Source organism: Lepisosteus oculatus, chromosome 11 (assembly GCF_040954835.1).
Source record: "Lepisosteus oculatus isolate fLepOcu1 chromosome 11, fLepOcu1.hap2, whole genome shotgun sequence".
In the NCBI taxonomy this organism is placed as follows: Eukaryota; Metazoa; Chordata; class Actinopteri; order Semionotiformes; family Lepisosteidae; genus Lepisosteus; species Lepisosteus oculatus.
Window position 1 is genome coordinate 26,609,686 of NC_090706.1, and position 21,550 is coordinate 26,631,235.

The 21,550-nt window shown below is 36.8% G+C and overlaps 1 protein-coding gene across 4 annotated transcripts in view; it reads left to right on the plus strand.

The window, feature by feature from the left end:
• Positions 1–21,550, plus strand: part of sh3pxd2b (SH3 and PX domains 2B) — a 49,635-nt gene that overhangs the window by 16,372 nt on the left and 11,713 nt on the right. For 2 of the 4 annotated variants that reach the window (XM_015349543.2, XM_015349544.2), the window contains exons 3-7: positions 3,760–3,835; positions 10,725–10,801; positions 15,021–15,112; positions 19,583–19,608; positions 20,364–20,399. In XM_015349543.2, coding sequence (XP_015205029.2) covers positions 3,760–3,835; positions 10,725–10,801; positions 15,021–15,112; positions 19,583–19,608; positions 20,364–20,399 — 307 coding nt within the window. The remainder of the gene's footprint in view (positions 1–3,759; positions 3,836–10,724; positions 10,802–15,020; positions 15,113–19,582; positions 19,609–20,363; positions 20,400–21,550) is intronic. The other 2 variants (XM_015349545.2, XM_006631817.3) reach the window with 1 other exon arrangement.

Consider the following 21,550-nt stretch of genomic DNA (forward strand, 5'->3'; position numbering starts at 1 on the left):
ACTTTTGCCTTATGTAGGATGCTTATTTTCCTGCTAAAGCCTTCTAAAACCAGAAATTACAAATGAAAAGGAATGCCTGCTTTTTTAGTCACAGATGCAAATGTTTGTCAAGTGGAGCCAGTTTATGCCTTTTTTTTCTGTCCTAAACAAAAATAAAATGTTCTACTTCAGGTGCCCGGGTTTTCTCCTCGTAATCCTTTTCGGCTTCAATTTAACTGCCATTCAAAACAAGTGCTGTAAGAGTTTATTTATCCTTAGAAGTGAACTGTATATACTGTAACAATACCTGCAGTGTGTTTTTTAGTATAATCCTCATCATCATGTTGGAAACCATTGGAGCTCTTTTATAATTTAATATTTGTTGTACAGTTAGTGATGGGGCTGGTTTTAATCACAAATTTTTAAATACATGTGTTTAATTGTATGTGCTTTGACAAGTGGAGCTTGCTTTTCATGGAAAATAATCCCATGCTGAATAATTTAAGAATCTGATTTTCTTTGTTTTGCAAAGTGTTAGTGTTGTGTGTGGCCTTACTCACTAGAGGAGAATGTGGGAGGCTTAATTTTTCTGGATGAGGTCTCCATCATCTTAGCCAGTAACTGACAACTGAGAGCGCATCCTACACACAGGATCTCCAAAACAGCAGCAGGCAACATGGCCAATATGTGGAAGGATGTATGGATTTTCTGCTTTGAAAGATCCGCTGAGGTTACCGCTGAGTCATCAAGGAAACACTAAGATAAAGGTTTCAATGGTTTCCACCTCCTGAGATGGTGTTCTTCACGGTACCAGGAGATTGCTGTTATAGGAACATTGTGGTTATGGGTCTAATACGGAGCCAATAGCTAAAGAAACAGATGTGAATAGGGAGTCAGTCTGGATTAAAATGAGCTCTTCCAAATACAGTGGAAATTGTTTATTTTCCCCTGGCATTCAAGCACCTATCGTCTAAACATTAGCCGTCTGTGTGTTAGTGTGCATCAGGTATTGGATAACACACAAATGTGGATTTATATCCACGTTTTTTTCATCCTTGAGTTTGCAAGGAGAAGTTCAGGTGTGTGAATGAGGCTTTTGGAGGCTGTGAAGGTTTACTGCATAGGTCCATGCTGACGCGGGAGGGAAAACAGATCATGGCACAGCCTTTATGGCTCAGTGTGCTATGTATTATTAAGGGTACTAAGCAGCTGACATGTTTTATGGGCTCCAAGATGAAATCACTTCCGCTCCTGCAGCCTGGCTCTGGTCTTCATCTAAATACCTGGAGTTTTTCCAGGGTCATTGGTTTCTTTTTTTCATATCCTTTCCCATGTGGTGGGCATTATCCTCTGTTGTTGTCTGTTCTGAAGCCTCAGTTTCTATTGATAACTGAACTGACTGTTGCATTCCATAACGCATGAGAGGAATAGTCTGGAAAGGACGCTTGCCAGGGGGCGTCCTGCAAAAACAAACTGTTCAAAATGGTAAGAAAAACAAGCTATTTTCAGTAGCTTCTTGGAATAGAATGAGTAAGCAGGAACAGTGATGAACCATTCATATTGCACATGGATTATTTGTTATGTTTGAGATGAAAATTATTAGATGATGAAGACTGGCTAAAAGAAAAGCCAGGTAAACACCATTCACTAAATGCTTACACCAGTACACAGGAGATCAGGTGAAGAAATGACAAACATCTTCAACAGTTGGATTCAGGGGGGTGTACTTTGAAATGGGGTAGAAACTCTGTATACTGACTTTTAGATGGCCAGTTTATACATATCCAAAGAGGAATGTAGCCTGTACATTGGGTCTAACATTCATAATCTTTCTAAAAAAGTGCTAATTAGCTACTTAGCTAGCTTCTGTTACCACACTGTGGAGACCAGCAAAATATGTTTTAAAACTAAGCATAGGAGGCACTTTTTTACACAAAGTGTTGTGGGAGTTTTTGAACAGGCTACCCACAATCCATTTTGAGGAAGCTGACACCCTGACTCCCTTTGGGAAACTTGACAGATGAGAGCCTTTGGATCAATTAGCTTCAAGTAAACAAATGAGTTGGATGATGCAAATGGCTTCCTCTAATTTATAATCTTTATGTTCCTATAATACTGTATGTTTTTGTACAATGGAGGGTAGGTTATTATTCCTGTTTGTTTAGTTGAATAAACTTTGACCTCATTCCGTGAGCTATGGACTGGTGCCTGGAATATTGTTCTGGCACACGTCATTGTTGCGTGTTAATGAAAACCAAATGTTGAGGCTAGGAAAGGTTGATACATTATTTGCCTTGGATTGCTTGGTATTGTTTCTCTGTGCTATAGGCTTTACGCTTTCTACAATAAAATAATGGTGTTCTATTGTTTATGGAAGTATGAGGAGATACTTGAGGAACAGCACTGCCAAAACAGATGGTCCCCTAGAATTCAAACAAAAAATCCGGTGTTACTACATTTATTTTTCCCTAAACCCTTCTAAATAGTATCATGTACAGTATGACCTAGGAATAGTAAGGCAGTAGGGTGGGATAGTTATTAAGGTCCCAGGCTAGTAAATGGAAGGTTATGTTTTAAAATCCAGGGTGGGCACAAATCTGTTGGACCTCTGCTTAAGGTTTTTTCACATACAATAGATTGCACTTAAGATGACTGCTTCATAAATTTGTTCATTTGCTCTTGTTTTACCTGGTTAAATGTTTTTATTATAGGTGTGGCTGCTATGTCCCATTTCTTTTAAAGCTTTAACAAGGCACAGCAAACAAGACGATTATACTGTATAAAGAGAAAATATTTGCTATCATATAAGGTATTTGCAGAATAATGAGGATTTATATCCCAGTTTTCGATTAATCAGTCACTCTTTCTAAATGACTGACAGTATGTGCTGTAGTTTTTATTGCTTTAGATTTTTTTTCTTTTCTCTTGAGTTCATTTTAGAGAAAATTTGTTTTTTCGACACCTTGGTCAAATTTAAACTTTAACATTTGTAGGGTCATATATCTATCTTTCAATTAATATAAACAGCATTTTTAAAAAGAAGAAGGTTAATATGCCAAGTGTTTCATTTTTGTCAGTATTTTAGCTCCAGCTTAACTCTAGTACATAGCTCACCTAATGTGCATGCATAGCTTGGCTTTGGAAAAAACAGCTGTATAGAATGCTGTTTTATTGGCACAGGTATAGGAAAGTCATGTATGGTAGAGTGTGATTTCTGGAAAGTGAACCTTTTTGGAAAAAAGAAAGGTTCCACTGTCAACTTTTACGAACTGCCTATGATGAATATTTAGCAAAAAATGCACACAATGTGGATTTAAAAATCAATGATGAAACATCTTGAATATCTTCATTGCAGTATGAGCAACAAGCTCTAAATGTGCACCTCTTGCACAAAGATGCTGTATGGGAGAGAAAGTAAACCCAGTACATTAAATTGCAAAAAGAACTGTCTGAACTGTGCCTGTTTTATTTATGTATTGAATGAGAGATCAACTTCACTTTGAACCTAGGTTTTTGTCATGCAGGGACAAGAACAACAATTTTGTCTTGGTGCTTTTGCTCTTTAGTATCTTTGTTACTTATCTTTTTTCCAAAACAGCCCCCCTACTTGTTAGCTTTGCAAGAGCAATTCTATCTCAAAAACATGTGAAGCTAATATGTTTCTTTTACCCTGCTTAGTCCTGACTGATGGTGAAAATTGATGTATGTCCACAGCATGAGTGCTTTTATTGCAAATGCCATGTGATTTACGTGTGACACGACTTTCAACATTCTTTGCAGATGGAGCTTCTGGATAAGTTCCCTGTGGAAGGAGGACAAAAAGACCCAAAGCAGAGGATCATACCCTTTCTTCCAGGTAACATGAGACTAGAGAAAGGCAGCAATGTAGGGTACATCCATTACGAAACTCAACAAAATCTACAATATCCAGACATCATTTAAGTCAAGTACAATTGTATAACTGTATGGCACTATGGACATTGCACTAACAAGAACTGCAATACTACTTTGGATTTTGTGGAATTCTAATTCTAAAGTTGCCTTTTAAGTCCAAGTCATTGATGGAGTCTTCTTTCACACATATTTTGACACAGAATACTGGCACACCCCAATCCTCCTGAAAAGGATGTGTTTTTCATAAATCCATTCATTATCTGAACACTTAATCCAATTCTGGGCCACAGAGGAGCCAGGGTCTGTCTCAGCCAACAAAAAGGGATGTACCCTGAACAGGACGCCAGTCCTTTGCTGGGCAGACCCAGACACAAACACTGACTCAAGCGCACACTCACGCCAGGGCCAGTTTTCCCAGCACAAAATAAGCCTACTAGTACATCTTCAGATTGTGTGAAGAAACCAGAGCACCCAGAGGAAGCATGGGGAGAATGTACAAACTCCACACGGACAGCACCCCAGATCCAGAATTGAACCAAGGGCCCCAGCACTACCGTGCCAGGCTGTTATTCATAAATAATATTGTGACAATTCATAAAGTATTCCTGCTATCAAAAAAGCCATGTCTGGGGGTTAAGAAGCATCCGATATTTGGAGATGGTTGCCCTGAAATCCCTTTCAATCCAGTATCATGACAAAAATATTTACTTGCCCATTTGGAAAATGGTGTTTATTGACAATTGCTGTAATGAGAGCTGAACCAGGTGGAGCTTTGCAGAGGCCTTTTCTGGCTTCTCCTGCTAAACCAGATATGATGTTTCTATATGAATCAAAGTTGAAGAGGTCTGGAACTAATTGAGGGATCTATGCTGGGAGGAAGGGCACAACAATCCAGATTTCAGCTGTTTATTTAATTAACTCTGTATGTGGGGAGTGAGCAACTTGAATTTATTTTCCATATAAGCTTTCTGTTTTTTTCCATTTAGTCTTTTTTTGGTGTGGGCAGGCAATAGCTTAAATGTTGAGGGCCATATATTTAAAACCTTTCAGAGCTCAAATGTCCATAGAATGTAATGGAGATTTAAACACATACATTTTTTCACTAGAATTAAGTGCTTTATATTTTTTTTTGTATTTGTTTACCTGAATTTCATTTGCTGCCTCCTTGTCTTGGATTTGTTAAACAAAATATGCATTCTATGTATTTTTGGGTAGAAGGAGGATTCCTCTGAAAAATTGAAAAGAAACATAATTATAACCTTAAATATATGATGATCACATTAGCCAGTTTTCTTCCTTATTCTATATTTTCTTATTCCTTATTCTATATTTTAAAAGGATTTCCAAGCACAGGTGAGAAAAAAAAAAGTTAAAATTTTGGTTTCGAGATGATTCCCCCTGTACAAATCTTAAGTTTGATGGTGTCTTTCAGTGTCCTAAGACCTAGTGATAAGAAAGACTTCTAAACCCAGTTTTTGAGCTGTGTATTTCACCCATATGCACAGCAAATCCTTTTCATGAGCTACTGAAACCAACACTAGCATCATTCCTGAAGAATGGTGTTTTTTACTAATAACCAGCTGTGTATTTTGAACTTGGCTGCTTGAGGTGTAGAAAAGGGTTGCTGGTGCTTTCACAATTCACATGATGAAATGAGCTTAATAAATGCCTGATGAATGACTTGGACAGCGCCGGAAGCATCTGCTTTTAAATGTGCTGAGGTACAAGTAGCATTCTTTTCTGTTATTGTTAATGATTGTTTGTTCTTTTCAGACATGGATTGTTTTTTTCTGCTAGTGTGGAAAAACTGGGTTTATTGTTTGTGGGGTGTGAAGGTACCTGTTAGTAAATTGTGAAGCTGAAAAAAAGATTTTCCAGCACATTTTGGATCATATTTGTCACTTTGTGCAAACTTTTCAATCCATACTAAGTAGAAAACTATTTTGCCTACACTCACACACCAGGCCCTTTGTTTCCAATGAACACGTCTATAAACTAATTAAGGTTCAATACACCAATTAGGTTTAGTATTTCATACACAAAATTATAAAGAATAAATACGTGCTTTAAAATGAGTTAAGCATTTAGTCACATAAGACCAAAACTGATGTGGTTATTCTGGAAACAGGACACTATCTTTTTGCGTATTGTCTGCTTGTTCCTCAGCTGGTTTACATTTAGAAAGGACTCTTTCTTTCCAGTTTCGCCCTTGCCAGCTATTTTTTTTTCTTATTAGGAAAAAAGATTCTGTTTATCATTGAGTTCCTGTTGGTGTTGCATTGCAATGTAACACTGGCAGACTTCCTTCCAAAGTGAAATTTCATTTATCCTCGTGAAGGAGAGTTGTGGAAGGATTTTTTATTGGAATTTTGTCTGCACACAAGGCCACATGGGCTCATTGAACAGTCCACAAACAGTTAAGCACTTATGCTCTTTAAAGAAGTAGAATGGTTGGGAAATAGTGAAAGAATCACCAATCTGCTTGTATTATGTTTTAAAAGAATTGTACAGTATCTTAGCTTTTGAGTTTTAAAGACCATAAGGGTTGAGTGGGAATTCGTGTTGTTTCCTATTGCATCTATCTGGAAAGATTAAAGTCTTTAAATGAATTTAGAGAGGTTTCTCTACTTCCAGTGAGAATAACTTTGTTTATTGGTATAATATCACTGCTTTCCTTAAATACTGTACAAGAAACTCTTTCTGTTCCGTGCTTAACCTCAGCCCACACTGAGGTTGTTCATTTTCAGGAGGGATATTTTAAAATATTTGGCTGAAGTGTTTGCAAAGCTTTGAGCTAATAAAACAGTGCTAACTTCACTGCAGTTTTTCCTTCTTCATTTACAAATAAGTTTTGAGCCCCTCTTCTATATTTTTGGACCACTGAAACAATCATGTTGTCTGCAATATTTTCTTATTTCTTCAGGACACTGAATTCATTTTTTTTATTATGTTTTGCTTTGGACATGTAACAGAAAAGTTATTTTCACTTTCCCTCATTTATGGTAATTTTATTCCGGTGTATTACAGTTAATTTAATCAAGAGGCTTTAGATTTATGTATGAGCTGGCATTCCGCTATTATAACAGCTTTGTAATTATCATTACAAATAATTCAGAACATGTATTATAATATGGCTTCAGTACTGCTTTCTGATTTTCTTCAGCCATTTACTAGCTATTTTGCGGACAGTAGTGTGAATTACGTAACAGCAGAAAGACTGAGTCAGGACAATGTTCACACATCTCATACCAGCTTTCTAGTATTTGGACAGTGTTTTTGTAACAGGAAAACTAACTTAAGCTTCTAAGAAAAAAAAAGCCTTTTGGAAATGTAGGGTGGAAGTTCCAACATTCCCTAGAATATGAGTCAGGGTGTGTTTTGTACTTGCTGGACTGCATCTTCCAGAAATGCCTCTGGCTAGTTATTTACTATGGTCTCAAAAGTAGGGGAGGGTTGCACTGGGCCTATTGCTCATCATTAGTGCGTCTTTTTATTTGTTTTTGTTTTCCATCCCTGTCGTACTGTATCGTGTTGTTTTCATTTAGGAGCAAAGAGCATGTAGCGCTGAAATTGGAAGCACTATTACTCATCTTCTCTGCTGGCATTAACTGAGTGTGGCCGGGACCAACTCTGGGCTGTCATCTGGGCTTTTGATTTATACTGTTGTGCAATAAGGCTTGTACTGTGACTAACACCCATTTGCAGTAAATGTCTGCTTTGACACAATGGCAAAAGAGGAGAGCATGTACATTATGGAAAGTCATTGCAGCCGCCAAGCGTAGATCAGACCATCATGTAGTACAAAAGCTAGTTTGATACCATCTAGATACAGAACTGGTTAATCTCCAAGGGTTCTGTACAGGCATGGAAAGGGTGATTTAAAAGGTGCTTGTTTGTTTCCAAAGTTTTTTCAAAGTGTTTTTTTTTCTGGCAGGCTATTGATGATATTACAGGGAATGAAAGAGTGTACAGTATTAGGGCTTTTTCTTCTGACCTGGAGAACTTGGAAACTCATGAAGCAGGCTTTTACTGTTAACTGTGGGAGGTTTTCAGGCTCTTTTTTTCTATTTTTACAGAGGAAGAAAGAATCCTTTATCTGTTTTTGCATACCATCTTCTGGTTTAAGTAATGTATTCCATATATGTATTTCAAATTTCTGGATGAAGCATTCATAGTATGTTCATAGTAGTTCTGATGTTTCTAATTACAGCAGAAGACACATACAGTAAAAGCAAGTGTGCATTGAAACTGCTTTGAGCTTTTTGTTCATACTAGTCTCCCGACACTGCTTTGCATAGCCAGGGATGAAAAAGTGCATTTGCTCACAACTAGGAAATGAGTGGTTGACTGTGTAGGGACTTTTTGGCAAGATGGAGATGGGGTCTGTGGCCTACTGTACCGTTCCCATCAGAAATTACACCATTGGCGGCAGAGTGCAACATGCTGTGTTGTACAGTTTTTAGTCTTCCTCAGACTCTTGGGTTAAGATCACACTTCTGCTTTTTGTTGGCCCAGCATTTTTGCTAGAGTAGATAGTTGCCAATAAGAGTCCAGACTCAGCTGTAAGAACTGTAAGATGAGAGATTTGTACTGTGCTCCACACTCCTGCCAAAACTCTTCTATTGTTTGCAGACTTGTTCTATTGCAGACTTCCGTTGTTAGAATTTTGGATACATAGTGAAGACAGCGGTGTTCTCCTTTATGTGCTAGTTAACATTTATTAGGAATTTTAATTAAGACTGATAATGTCTCCTTTAATTCAGTTTGCTGGGAAAAAACTGCAAATGCAGCCTCTTAGTCACTCCTTAACTTTTCCCATGGCCTGTGAATTTAGTTGAATCAGTAGAAGTAACAGGACTGAAGGAAATAGCGGAAATTAAATATCCTTTGTAATGTGGAAAGACACGTCATTAGGGTCTTTTCTCACTGAAACATCTGGAATAAAAGGTGTTACATACTGTAAGGTTAGTCTCAGGAAGTCCATTATAGTGAATTGTGTCTTATTAGCAGCCTAATGAAAGGTTATGATACTTTTCTAGATTTGTTTCCAGTCTTCCGTTCAAATCTTTTTTTAGTCTTTTTTAGGTTACATGGTTCTGATCTATTTAACTTTTGGGACCTTTTTTTAAGTTCCTTATGTTCCTCATTAAAAGCCATCTTTTAAAGGTGCTTAATGTGAAATTTGAGGTATTTCGGAACACTGTTGTTTCTGGTGTATGTCGTTGTCAGTGTTTGTGGATTTAGGATTTTGCTCGACTATTTTATTCACCATATTCATCTTCTTGGCTGTCCAGTTTGACACACAAAGACAAGCAGACAATGCAGTTAACTTAAGCCATGATCCTCCCAGACTGTAAACTTGCTAAAAAAAAAAGAAATCTCTGTTTTAGATGTTATTCATTTCATGTTATTGTTATGTGAGGCAACACATACATAATGTTAACAGTTTACCTGTACAGATAATAATTACTTTAATCATTGTTATGTATTTCATTGTGTGATATAACATACATTTGCAATACGCGAACAACTCAAAAGCTTGCAATACTTTTGCTAGTGTTGCATTGCATTGTTAGCATTCCCTGACCTTTATTAAAGCCATCAGAGGTTTTCGTCAAGAGCACCTAATTTGTCAACCTGAGGTTCCCATCTGCAGAATTATAAACGTGCGCAGTGAGTCTCCATCATGTTTCTTGGCTGTTCTTGTTTGTGACATTTCTAGTGTGTTGGGATTAAAAAGGGGAGGGAATAGTTACAATTACAATAAAGCACTAAGATTGATTTAATGTTTAATATTGATATAGAGTGAGTTTATTTAAATGAATTGAAAGTGCTGCTAAACAACATTGTTAAAACCAGAGGACTATTTTATTGGTGCCTAATAAAACAGAAATTTTCATTCAGTTCATTAAAGCATCACTAATTTTTTTGAATGTCTTCTCTCTGGCCCTGCGATTGACAGGTGTCCCACATTGTACAGTATATACCACCTAGCACCTGTTGCTTCCTGGGTTAGGCTCTGGCTTGCCCTGTGACTCTGTACGGGATAAAGTGGTTTAGAAAAAGGGTGGATTGATGGACTTCTGTCTAAATGTGTCTTATATAATTAATTTGTAAAATTTAGAACATCCAGTTCCTTTTTCTAAGTTTTTTTCTTTTTCTCCGATTTGGAACTGCCCGTTGTAGGTTTGATTGGACAGGGTGCAGGGGTCACTGAATGCTCAGAGGCTCGAATGACTTACTGAATACCTCCTTAGCCTTGATGGCCCTTAGGCAATTGTGTGCTGCTTGGGGAATACGGGTCACAATGAAGTGACATGTCACAGTACTGACGTGACCCAGGCTCGAACTCCTGATGATTGAGCTTGGATTAAGGCATTCCTTGTTTGAGCGACTCTGGAGGCCTGTACAATCAGCTTAAGTGCCATTCATAACTTTAATGGAAAACATTTAGCCCTGTGCTTTAATAAAGGTGACCTAAACGCTAAAGGTGACACTAAAGGTGACCGAAATACTAAAGAATGGTTTACATGCCAAGTTGATGTTCTGTGCAAAGATGTGGTCTACATAATTTTGCTAAATTGACTCAGCCCCTGCTCCTTAATTGAGCAACATTACTTTTCTTGAAATAACCATAGCTCCTTCATTGCTTCGTAAAGGATATTTCATGTATCACAATCCAGGGTCAACGAACAGGCTGTCTGTTTTGGTTTGACCCATACATCTGTCATGGAATTATAGCTGAATTTACCCGCAGCACTTCCAAAAGTAATTCAAGTCATACTAACTAAAATGTCAGTGGTTATGCAAGTCATGTCTAAGCAAACAATTTCTTTGTCTTCTGTTTTCAGGGAAAATCCTCTTTAGAAGAAGTCACATCAGGGATGTGGCAATGAAAAGGCTGCGACCTATTAATGAATACTGTGGGGTAAGTGGAGGGCAAAGCTGGTTTACAGTTCTAGGGGTCAGGTGTGTACAGATCACTAATAAGGACTGATGTAACTATGATAAAGTCTGCCATCTCAAAGAAGTGTCCATCTCAATCAAAAGTGAAACAAGCTCATTGTCACTTCTTGTGACTGAGTGGAAAATTAAAAACACCCTTTTTTGTCAGAGAATGAGCTACTGTATATTATCGACAGTTTTAAGGAAGAAGGTAAATGCTATAATTCCATTTACTGGGTCTCATAGCTATTAAGTAGGTAGGTTTTCTGATGGACAGTTAATTTATCTTTCGATTATCTTAAATTTGATTCTGTTCATGTTTGGAAACATTGGAAAAAAATTAAGATACCATTGATATTCAGCATTTGTAGAAACCTTATTTGTAAGAAAGTATATGAAAAGCAACTTGAAATGACATCATTATCACTGTAAGTAAATAGAAAAAACAAGGCCTGCTATCAGTTCCCACCAAAAAAAGAAAATTGTGCACACATCAAGGTCTTTGTGCCCTTTTAAGGCAATCTGGAGCTGTAGTTTATGAAGGGATTTTTTTGTCCCCTTTTTCAAATAAAACAATCATTCACGAAATTGCGTGTCTTAGAAAGCCCTGACATTCTTTGGTCCTGTTTTACTGGTAACACTAAGAAAGGATGCCAGATTTCTTTGTACACAAATTTTCAACAGTGCCAGGTTTTTCAGAGTGCTGAGGTAGCCCTCGTCAGCACATCAAATTGCATTCAATTTAATGGGTTTAAAGCCCAATTTAAACCAAATATGCTTTGTTTTTCTTGGCTTAGTTGACTCTAAAGGTGGCCGTTAAGAAAAAGTGTTCTTCCCACTTGTAAAAACAGTGAACTTCAGACATCTAGCCGGTTAGCTCTTCTTGCTCTCTTGTTTATGTGATTTGCCAGACAGAAGTGGGGAGACGGGGAATTTCTGCTCGGGGAGGGTTTGCGGTCTTTGTGCCCTGGGGAACCTTTTTACAAAACAGGAATTTAGGAAGGTTTAGAAATCAGGCCATCCCAGTGTTACTGCTGGGTTTAACCCCTTAAGTGCATGAGGAGAAATTACATAGTTATACCAAGTGTGCATGCACAGTCACAAAGTGTGAGCACTGCATACAAAAAACAGGTTACACTTAAGGTGATGCCTGTCTGCAGTAGGGGTAAGCCTTTTCAAAATATAATTTATAATTAAATTTGTAATTTAAGTTTATAGACCTTCTACTTTGTATGTTACAAAGGTTGATTAGGATAACCAAAGCAAAAGGGATTCTTTTTAACTGTTGTGTAGAATGTTAGAAGCATGCTATTTGTCTTAAAAAAGTACATCTTACATTAATACAGTCAGTACAAATAGAAGAAAATGACTGAGACTAGTTTTGCTTAATGTGCATTCTTTCCACATTATCCAGCACACAAGAACCCTCAAGAGCTTCATTCTTATACTATGTGGCTTGAATGTCTTTTACGCACTGCTTGTCTTCAGCCACAGAGCAGCTAGATAGATTTACATTCAGACAAACTTCCCCCAGTGAACATTTTCTTTAGAAATATTCCTAACTTCCTCCCGCACTGGTTTGAGTTAAATGGTGTGACATTAAAGTCATCCAGCCTGTGGTTAATGTGTTTTCCTTACTAGTTCTTTGAACTCTTGGAGAGGCTTTGATGCAGTGATCAAAGGAAGTGTGTGAATGTCAGTGTATTGCAGAGGCAGGGGGTAAATACTGAGGCTGTCAGCTTTACTGGATGCCTCCTCAGGCCTGTGAGGTGATGACGCTGACTTTCAACAGCAATGATCCCTTTTCAGGGTCCCCACTACTTATTTCTGCTGCACTGAAATGTTGCCAGTCTAGGTGATCTTTTAAAGTATTTTCTTCGTTGCAAAGTTTATAAGGTGTATCATACCAGAGATGTTTAAGAAAACTGTCATGCATTTTTAAAATAAAACATGAACGCAAATTGATCCTTTAACTGACTAAGGAGAAATTTTCCCTAGGTCTTTCCCATCCTTGGATTGTTTTCTTGGCGCTGCTGTTATTGGCAAGTGGTGCCACTCAGCTTTGAAAAGGCAAACAATCAAATGGAGGAAGGAAGAGCTGACAGTGGGTTGCTTTTCAAATAAGCATGTACAGTATGGCTTGTGATTCCTTGTCATAGAGCACCTGCGTAGAAGGCATTAAGTCTGTGAGGATTCTCTACTCACTCAGAGGATCCATTAATCAGCTTGTTCTTGATCTTGAATGATGTATAAGATAGGGCTACCCGCCTTTATACTTGGCTAATTTTACAAACTTTCTAGAGCAATTTACATGTATGTCTCACTCTTATATAAAAGACAACATATTGCTATCCTTAGCTTTGCTCGCTTCTTAACTGTTGTACAGATTTATATAGATTTGCCACGTTTCACAAACTGGTGATGCGCAGTTGCAACCTTTGTGAAGCGTAGATTTTGTAAATCAGTCTATTCATATTTACAAAGAATTATATTCACTAAGGTGTCTGTTTTGTTTGTTTTTGAAGGAACCTTAGATTGTTTGACTGCTTTGAAAAAGGTGGGCCCTGCCATGCAGTGAAGCCATTGGAGTCACATTTGTATTCCTTCTGGAAGAGATTGCTTTTCCTTTCCACCCATACACAATTAGGTTAATGCTGGCTGCTGTAAATTGCACCAATAAAGTCCATTTGCTGTAATGTGTTTCCATGGCTTTTAAATCTTAGGGGAATGCTAATGAGGGGAGAGTTCATTGATGACTTGACGAGGGAGGTTGCGTTTGGGGGTAGGGAGGTGGATTCATCCTGGATTTGAAGTCTTTTATCCCCAGCCAGAAACATATCTTTAAGGATTCAGGTCAAATGGGAAATAGAAGTTCAGTCTTATAAACAAAAAAAAAATAGAAAATTATACTCACTTGGTCATAAATGGATTGCCTAATGAATTTTTGCTGTCTGTAGCATTTATCCTACTGTCTTTTTTGAGAATCTGGTATGGATAATGAATGCTGAGATATTAAGAAAGTGCTGTTTTGACTTCAAAGGGCACCTTGAGCTAGTTCATATTTATGCCACTCAGGTTGTAATACATAATTTAAAGAACAGAATAGGCTGAGAGGCTCTTTTAACCTTCTGCAAGGACAATGCACTGTGGCTTTTAATCTTATTAAAAAGGCTGACTTTTTTTTCTTCAGTATATAGGGGAATGAAAGCAGAAAAATATGCAGCTTTAAAATTTAAGAAGATATAGAGGGTAATGTATGTAAGCAGTTAATTTAGTTTATACATTTTTTAGATGGGGCCAAAACACCCTTTATTCAAGTTGGATTTCATCTTTGTTATTATGATTAATCTGTATTAAGTATATGTACAGATGTGTGCAAATTTCCATGTGTGAGTGAGAAATTGTTTACCAGTGCGCACTATGATGATAGCATTTAATCTTCTAGTTGGTAGCTGATGTTTCACTGTGTACTTTCCAGTTTCCTTTTTGACCCTTAGTATATACAAAGGAAAACTCCCAAGAAAAAAAACATACTAGCGGTTATTTCATATTCCCTGTGTTTTTTGTTTCTGTTTCACTTTATCATTAGAATCTCCCCATTGCTAATTAAAGTTGTTTTTGATATCCAGGGCTGGGTGCTTTCCCAGAAGAATGATAAATTAGAGGATTGGTGCCTTTAACCAGGAATAAGACAGAAGATTAATACTATTTGGCAATTTTGACAAGTTATTTACTCTAAAATGAGATGAACAGGACAGATACACTTAATGAAGTTGGAATCAGAATTATGTAAAGGGTGGGGTGTTTTTTTTTGCTTCAAATGTTACATCTTTACATACCTAATCCTAACCTTTGCTGGGATTTCAAATGAGCAGTTCTGCAATCAATATCTGAAGCCCTCCAGTCATCGGGTTTTGACATGTACCCCAAACCAAAATGTGTGAGGGGTGAAACAGTCAAAACCATTGATAAAAACTCGTGCAAATGTATTAGATTCAATAATGTTTGGTTACAACTTTTGATCCGACCGACTCAGTTTTGGGATGCAGTTACTGAGCGGTTCACCGTGCTGTGTATTTAACAACAATACAAGGTTCTGATAGTTACTGTATGATGCTTTGGATCACAATCTTTTTCAAAGTGTTGCAATAATCCTTGATTAAAAAAAATAATAATATTCTGGGTTCTGTTCTTTTCTGCAGGCTTTAATCCAGCTGCCAGCATACATTTCTCAATGTGAGGAGGTTCGCTTGTTCTTTGAAACCAGACCTGAAGACCTTAATCCTCCAAAAGAGTAAGTTCTCCAATGGCCGTTGGAATCTGGAATAGGCCTTATACGTTTTTTGTAATGAGGGGATGGATTCCTTCAGAGATATTAAGCCTGCAGTAGTGTTAAAGTGTAAAGGAAACAATGAGGTTGTCTGCTGCAACAATGTCTCTGATTTATATTTTTTATAAATTACATAGATTTACTCTAGTGTTTTAAGCATCTGACAGATCTAATGTGTGACCATGAAATTGCAGAATTTTACAGAATGAGGTAGCTCTCTTGCATTTGCTGGAGTGTGATTCAGTGTTCTGGTGGTTTGGCTATACAACTGAGTGAACCAGGGCTTTCTGGAGAAATGCATCTTGCCTCCATGTGACTTTTACAGTTTGGATGGAAACAAATAACTGCTATTACAGCACTACTTTCTAAATGAGACATTCTCATTTACAGATAAAAAAAAAGTTCTAAGTGAGTTTCTATAGATGAAATGAATATTTTATAAATGTGCCTGAGTAGTCTGCTGTTGTGCACTTAGAATTGTGCACTTAAGTCCATTCTATGACAGTAACTATTTTCAGTAGAATTGATTGATGTATTGCTTGGATTTTGTTAAAAAACACTTTAAAATATTTTGTTTTCACCCTGTACCAACCTGGTCATTGAGTCAGTGGAATTTTTAAGTGTCTTTAAATCACCAGCACTCGAAGAGCTAGGAGAAGCTTCTAAATCAGTCCAACTAAGCCATTAACCAGCACATTTACTGCTGGTTTTCAATGAAAACCTGTAGACTCTGTAACTTCTGCCTTCCAGTTACAGAAATAATATTAAAGTATACAGAGAGATAGGAGACAAATGATGTTTTTTTAAACTATTTAGTCTTTTTGAAAGGACAATTTCTTATCCTAAAAACAAGGTTGGCTGTTGCCTCAGAAGCAAATGTCACCAAAGCATTTTTTTAAATGTAAATGATAGTCTTTTCTTTAAATAATAAACGTTATAAGAAAAACATCCTGTTTTATCCCAGCTATGACACCAAGATATGTACAAGTGGTACAAGTGAGAATAACAGTCTGCAAGAGAAAGGACTGATGTTTTAACCTGATAAATATCAGCAACATCTGTGATCAATGGCCTAGAGAATCTGTTTTGGACTTTTACTCTCTATCTCAGGCTTACTTGATATGTATACTGTGTGTATTTAGTTTAATGTCCTTGCATTTTTCAAGAATTTACCATAAACAGTTAAATATTGCTGTGCTCCTAAATGTTGGTGATCAACTGGCAAATTTTCATTTAAAATGGAAAATTTAAAAATAGGTTAATGTTTCTTACGTAAGAAGAACTGTAGCCTTATTAAATTAAATGCACTTGCAAGCACTAGGAGTTGGGTCTCTAACCAAGTGATTCAAGAGTGAGGGTCTCTAACCAAGTGATTCCTGTTTCATTTAATTATTTTGCAATTTAATCTGACACTGAGTGAATTACTGTTTTAAGATCAGCTCATGCTGAGCCCAAAGTGAGAATGTCATTTTATTTTAACTTTATGTTGTAGAGTTGATTAAGTAGGTAGTGGGTCTTTTTATAGCTAAGACTTCACTGTTTTCATTGATTCATTAGATTGTAATAATTGTAGTTTTAAATTGAAGGCCTGTTGTACTGCACTCTTATTTCTGTGGATGCAGTATGTCTCATTACATTTTGTTTGTCACAGTGAAACAATAAGGTTATTAACTTGTCATATCTTTATTTTTTGACGTGTAATTTATGAAGAGAGGTCAACCTTGCCAAGGACATATTCCTCATTAACCGTCAAGACATTCTCCGGCAAAATGAAAAAAAAATAGATTAATATAGAAAAGACCTTGGTTTGTCTTTATTTTAATGGGATTATAGCTTTCCTTTAATTTAGCTGTTGTAATTTGACATTGTGCCAGGCCCCATTTAGCCATTTTAAAGAATGAAATACTGCCAACTATAAATCTCTGGTATAGGCCAGGACGTCAAACAACATACACTAGAAAATTAAATTAGCAGCTGAGAGAAGAAAAGCAGGTCCTCGTGTAGCTAATGATCGTAAAATACTCTGTGGCACAGCACCTGCATGTTAGCTGGTCACTTGGCGCATTCTGAGCAGCTGTGTGGGTTTTATGATTCCTGTTTAGCGTATTAGTTCAAGGAATGAGTCACCTTTTCATGTTAAAAAAGGTGTTTTGTTTATCGTCTTCTGTTTTTATTTTTAACTCCACCCAAATAAAATCTAATTTAGGAACCAAAAATGCCATTAACCTTTTTGGGGAGATTCTGACTTAGAGGTGTTCCCACGCATAACAGCTTTGCACCATTAGCTTCTCAGCATTGTTAAGACCAAAAGTCTGAGTCCACGGTTCCTCTCACACTGAGCAGGATTACTAACGGCAACATCACAGCATCAATAGGGTAAAACTCTCATGACTCTCTTTCCTGTCAGTGGGTGACCAATCCAACACTTGGTGAATTCTGGTTCACAACGATAAGAAGAGCCAAGGTTGAAGGATCAATAAGTGATGTTGCTGTGATTGCTTGGCTGCCACAAGCCTGTTATCCCTGTGGTAACTTTTCTGATACCTTCTGCTTAAAATCATAAAAAGGCTGAAGAATCAAAGATTGTAGTGTGTACTGCGCTGCCTATTGAGAAAACCACTTCTGCTACTTTGGATAAAGGTCTGAGTGTATAGTCTAGCTGTCAGTGAAGAATTGCCTCACACTGAGACTTTACTTTTTCAGTGATGCAACGCAGAATACCATTAAATACCAGGAAATAGTGTTGATCCCTGTATTTATTTTTATATTTTTACTCATTTACAGTAACAGCTTTCACATATTAGCATGCTGGGAATCTGAGAATTATAAATATCCTGTAGTTTCTGGGAAAGGCTTATGTTGTATCTAAGAATTACAGTAGATGTAAAATGGACATATACTGTACTATAGGAAAAGGTGAAAACCTGCAAACTTATTCCTAAGATTTCATTTAGTAAGCCTATAACAGCAATGACATCTGCAGATGGGGATATATTCCACCCATTTCTCAGTTTCGTTATGACAGATTACTGTAGCTGATCAGATGTGCTTGGATGAAGATCCAACCGTGGTGTGAGCTGTAGATTGGATTTTTCTGGATGTTTTTAGTAGGAGTTAGTTTGCTCTGGCTGTACGTTTGTTTTTGTTTCTAAACTACCACCACAGTGGAAACGAGGAGGTGTGGTGGAATACTTTGAAACCTTTTCCCTCTATTTCTCCTTCAGGTCTGAATTAAGATGTTCGTTCAGCAAAGTGTGTCTTGGCTTGAGTTTATCTGCTCAGCTTTAGTAAAGAGATTCAGCAACATTACATTTGACATTAAAATCTGGGCACAGCTTATAAACATGTCTCTGAAGTGCAGAGTCAGTGAAGAATATAATTTTCTCACACTGCCTGTAGATTTTAAGAAAATCAGAGCAAGACATCTTAGCTTTTGCCACGTTGCCTCCGATATGCATTGAAGTTTACAGAGGTTTCCTACTAGGCTGAATTTATAACTGACTAAATCAGTTAAAAAAGATTGTCAAAAGGCAAGCTTATGCAGTTATGCCAGAAATGTAATGAAGAAACAGAAACTATAGAGTATCCTGCCAAGAACCAAGAGGGATGAACAGTACAGGGAAGAAAAGTCCTGATGGGAAAAAAACATGATGCCATTAGCTGTGTGCAGAGTCTGCTGCTTGCTCTGTATATTGGATTAGAGCAGGGACACAAAACCTGGTGGAATATCAGACTATAGATGAATTTTCCAGACCTTTTAAACTGGTTCATGTTCATTTAAACCTCATATTTTGTTGTGGCACATTTTAGTTTAATTTGAATTATTTTAATGTTACAAAGCAAAGAAAGCATGGAAAACAAAGCAAATGAATTAAAACCAATAGATCAGATGGTACAGATGGTACAGTATGTGAACTATAGCTCAACTCCTCTCTTAACTGATCGAATGGAAACCTAACATCGTAAAAAAAATAATCAGTAATGTGTTGTCATCTTCACAAAATGTCTGATTGAAAAACACACTTATCACACACATCCAGTACACTGACCTATTTTTTAGCATTTCAATTTAAAAGCCTAATACAGGCTTTCCAGATGGCAAAAGAGCCTTTCACTTTCTATATACCTTTTAAAAGAGATGTTTTTCTGAGTGTCAAAATAATCTTTTCTGTCCCTCTGAACACCAGATCAGCAATAACTCATGTAAAACTCGTCCAGTAGGACCATTATGCACAGGAACGTATGTGTAGAAATCTGTGTATCTTTCGTCCTTCTGCACACGGATAAAAAAAACAGAACGGCCAAGTGAAGAGAATTTTAAATACAATTCCAAAGTGTATTTCATATTTAACTTTTCTACGAATATTCATATCCCATGTTCTTGTCTCTTGTTCTGCATTAAGATGAAATTTATAATAGCTCTTTATCTTTCAGGGAACCAATTGGGAAGAAAAAGTCAGGTAAGGCAGTTTCAAAACTTTTTTTTATATTAACGGGTAAGAAATGTTTAGTAAACATTAGCAGCATAAACCATTCATACTGCCGTTTCACTTCTTTCCTACATGAATTCACAATACATTTTCACTATTGACTATTAATAGCTAATGTAATTTCCAATTTCCCTTCTATCCTTGAATTGTTTTCAAAAATGTATTGGTGAATATATTTCTTATTGTCGTGCTTTTCAGTTGTTGTGCATTTTATGTTTTTTTGTGTGTTTTTTTACTGACATCATGATGTGTGGGTGGAAGAACAACTTAATAGGTACTGCAGTCATTTCGTAGGTAGTGTGAGCTATTTAAAAGCAGCGATTACAGCTCCATCTGCTGGTGAACTGCACATCAGCACAGTATAAAGGTTATATTATAATCTTACAGATTTTAAACATTTAGGGATAAGACTCAAATACAAGTAAATCAGTCTGGTTCCTGCATTCATGGCTCACAAATTTCCAGTGCGCCTCTGAAAAACGATACCTGAAATTGTCTTTCGGATTAATTGTTTTTTCCCTTGACAGCAGAAAAGGGCACAGCATACATGATCATTTCATTGTGTGAAGTAGCTTTCATTTTATGCTCTATTTTTTCAACTAATTACTTTTTTTTCAGCACATAACCTTGTTAAGAATGTGTGTCTAACCAGTCCATCTTTGTTCCATCAGTGTGTGTGTTTTTTTTTTCCCTTACACATGCTTTTCATTCATTTCCTTTGTCAGGGTTTGTGGAGAGAGCGGCTTCTTTCCTAAAGAGAGGTAGTAACAGACACTTGCTTGGCCATGCTCTCATTTCCCTATCTCTGCGTAACCAGTGATTTGCTTATTTGGTCTGATTCGGCCTTTGAGGTTTCATGCAGCTTGTAAAAAATATATAAGAAGTTAGCACTGAGATGGATGTATGGGGTCAAGCTTTATGCTCACTCACTTTGGTGTGGTTTCATGCATGGCCAGTGTCAATAGTGCACTCTTGGTAAAAGTTAATTTAGCTCAGTTTTAATTTATATAGAATCACTCAAGCCAGCTTGATTCTTGGAGGTGTTTTCACTTAATGTCCTGTTTGTTATTTAGTATAAGAATATCCTTTAATTTTGTTAATATTAGGGTATCTAGAGTTTGCATGAAATCCCTTTTCTAATATATATATAAATTGCTTTTAAATCCAGTGGGTTAACATGGGCTCTTATGATTCCTCAGGCTTCTGCTAATGTAATGTTAATATCATTAAGATAAGGGAACACATTTCTGATCTGCTCATTGTATATACAGGATTCTTTATATGCAGATTCCAACAGTTGCTCTTAAATCATGAAATACTTCAGGTTCAGGTTAATATTAAATGCATATTAGGAACTCCATTTAAGTAATATACACAAGCACAGCAGATGTGATAAAGTTTGATCAGATATTTGTTTGATTTGCTCAAGAGTAAATCAAAACAAACTACAAAAGTTGTGCTGTGTATTTATTTTTAATCTTGGACATTTTTTCCTAACGCTTAAAGTTACTTATATTGTGAAATGTGTATAAGTATGTACAGTAGGAGTTTCATTGAAGTTTTTTCTTAGTTTTCAGCCACATGCATATGTTTCTAAAAGATTTATCATTTTATAACTTTAATCAGTGCATTTTATGGTATGTAATTATGCCTCTGCACAGCTACAGGAATTGAATACCTGGTGATTGCAGGGTATTTTTAGGATCTTACTCAGTTGTGTGGTTCCACTTAATGGTTACCTTTTGCTAAAAATGCATCAGCTGTCTGACTCAAAGATGTATTTCCTGTTGCTGTGGAGTCAGACTCTGGAGTCGTTCTTTAGAAGTTTGCAGGTAGGTGCTGTCTTAACTGGTGATATTTCCTTCTTTTGGTATTTGGCGGTTGGTTGTGTTTTTTAAATGTCTACTGTCAC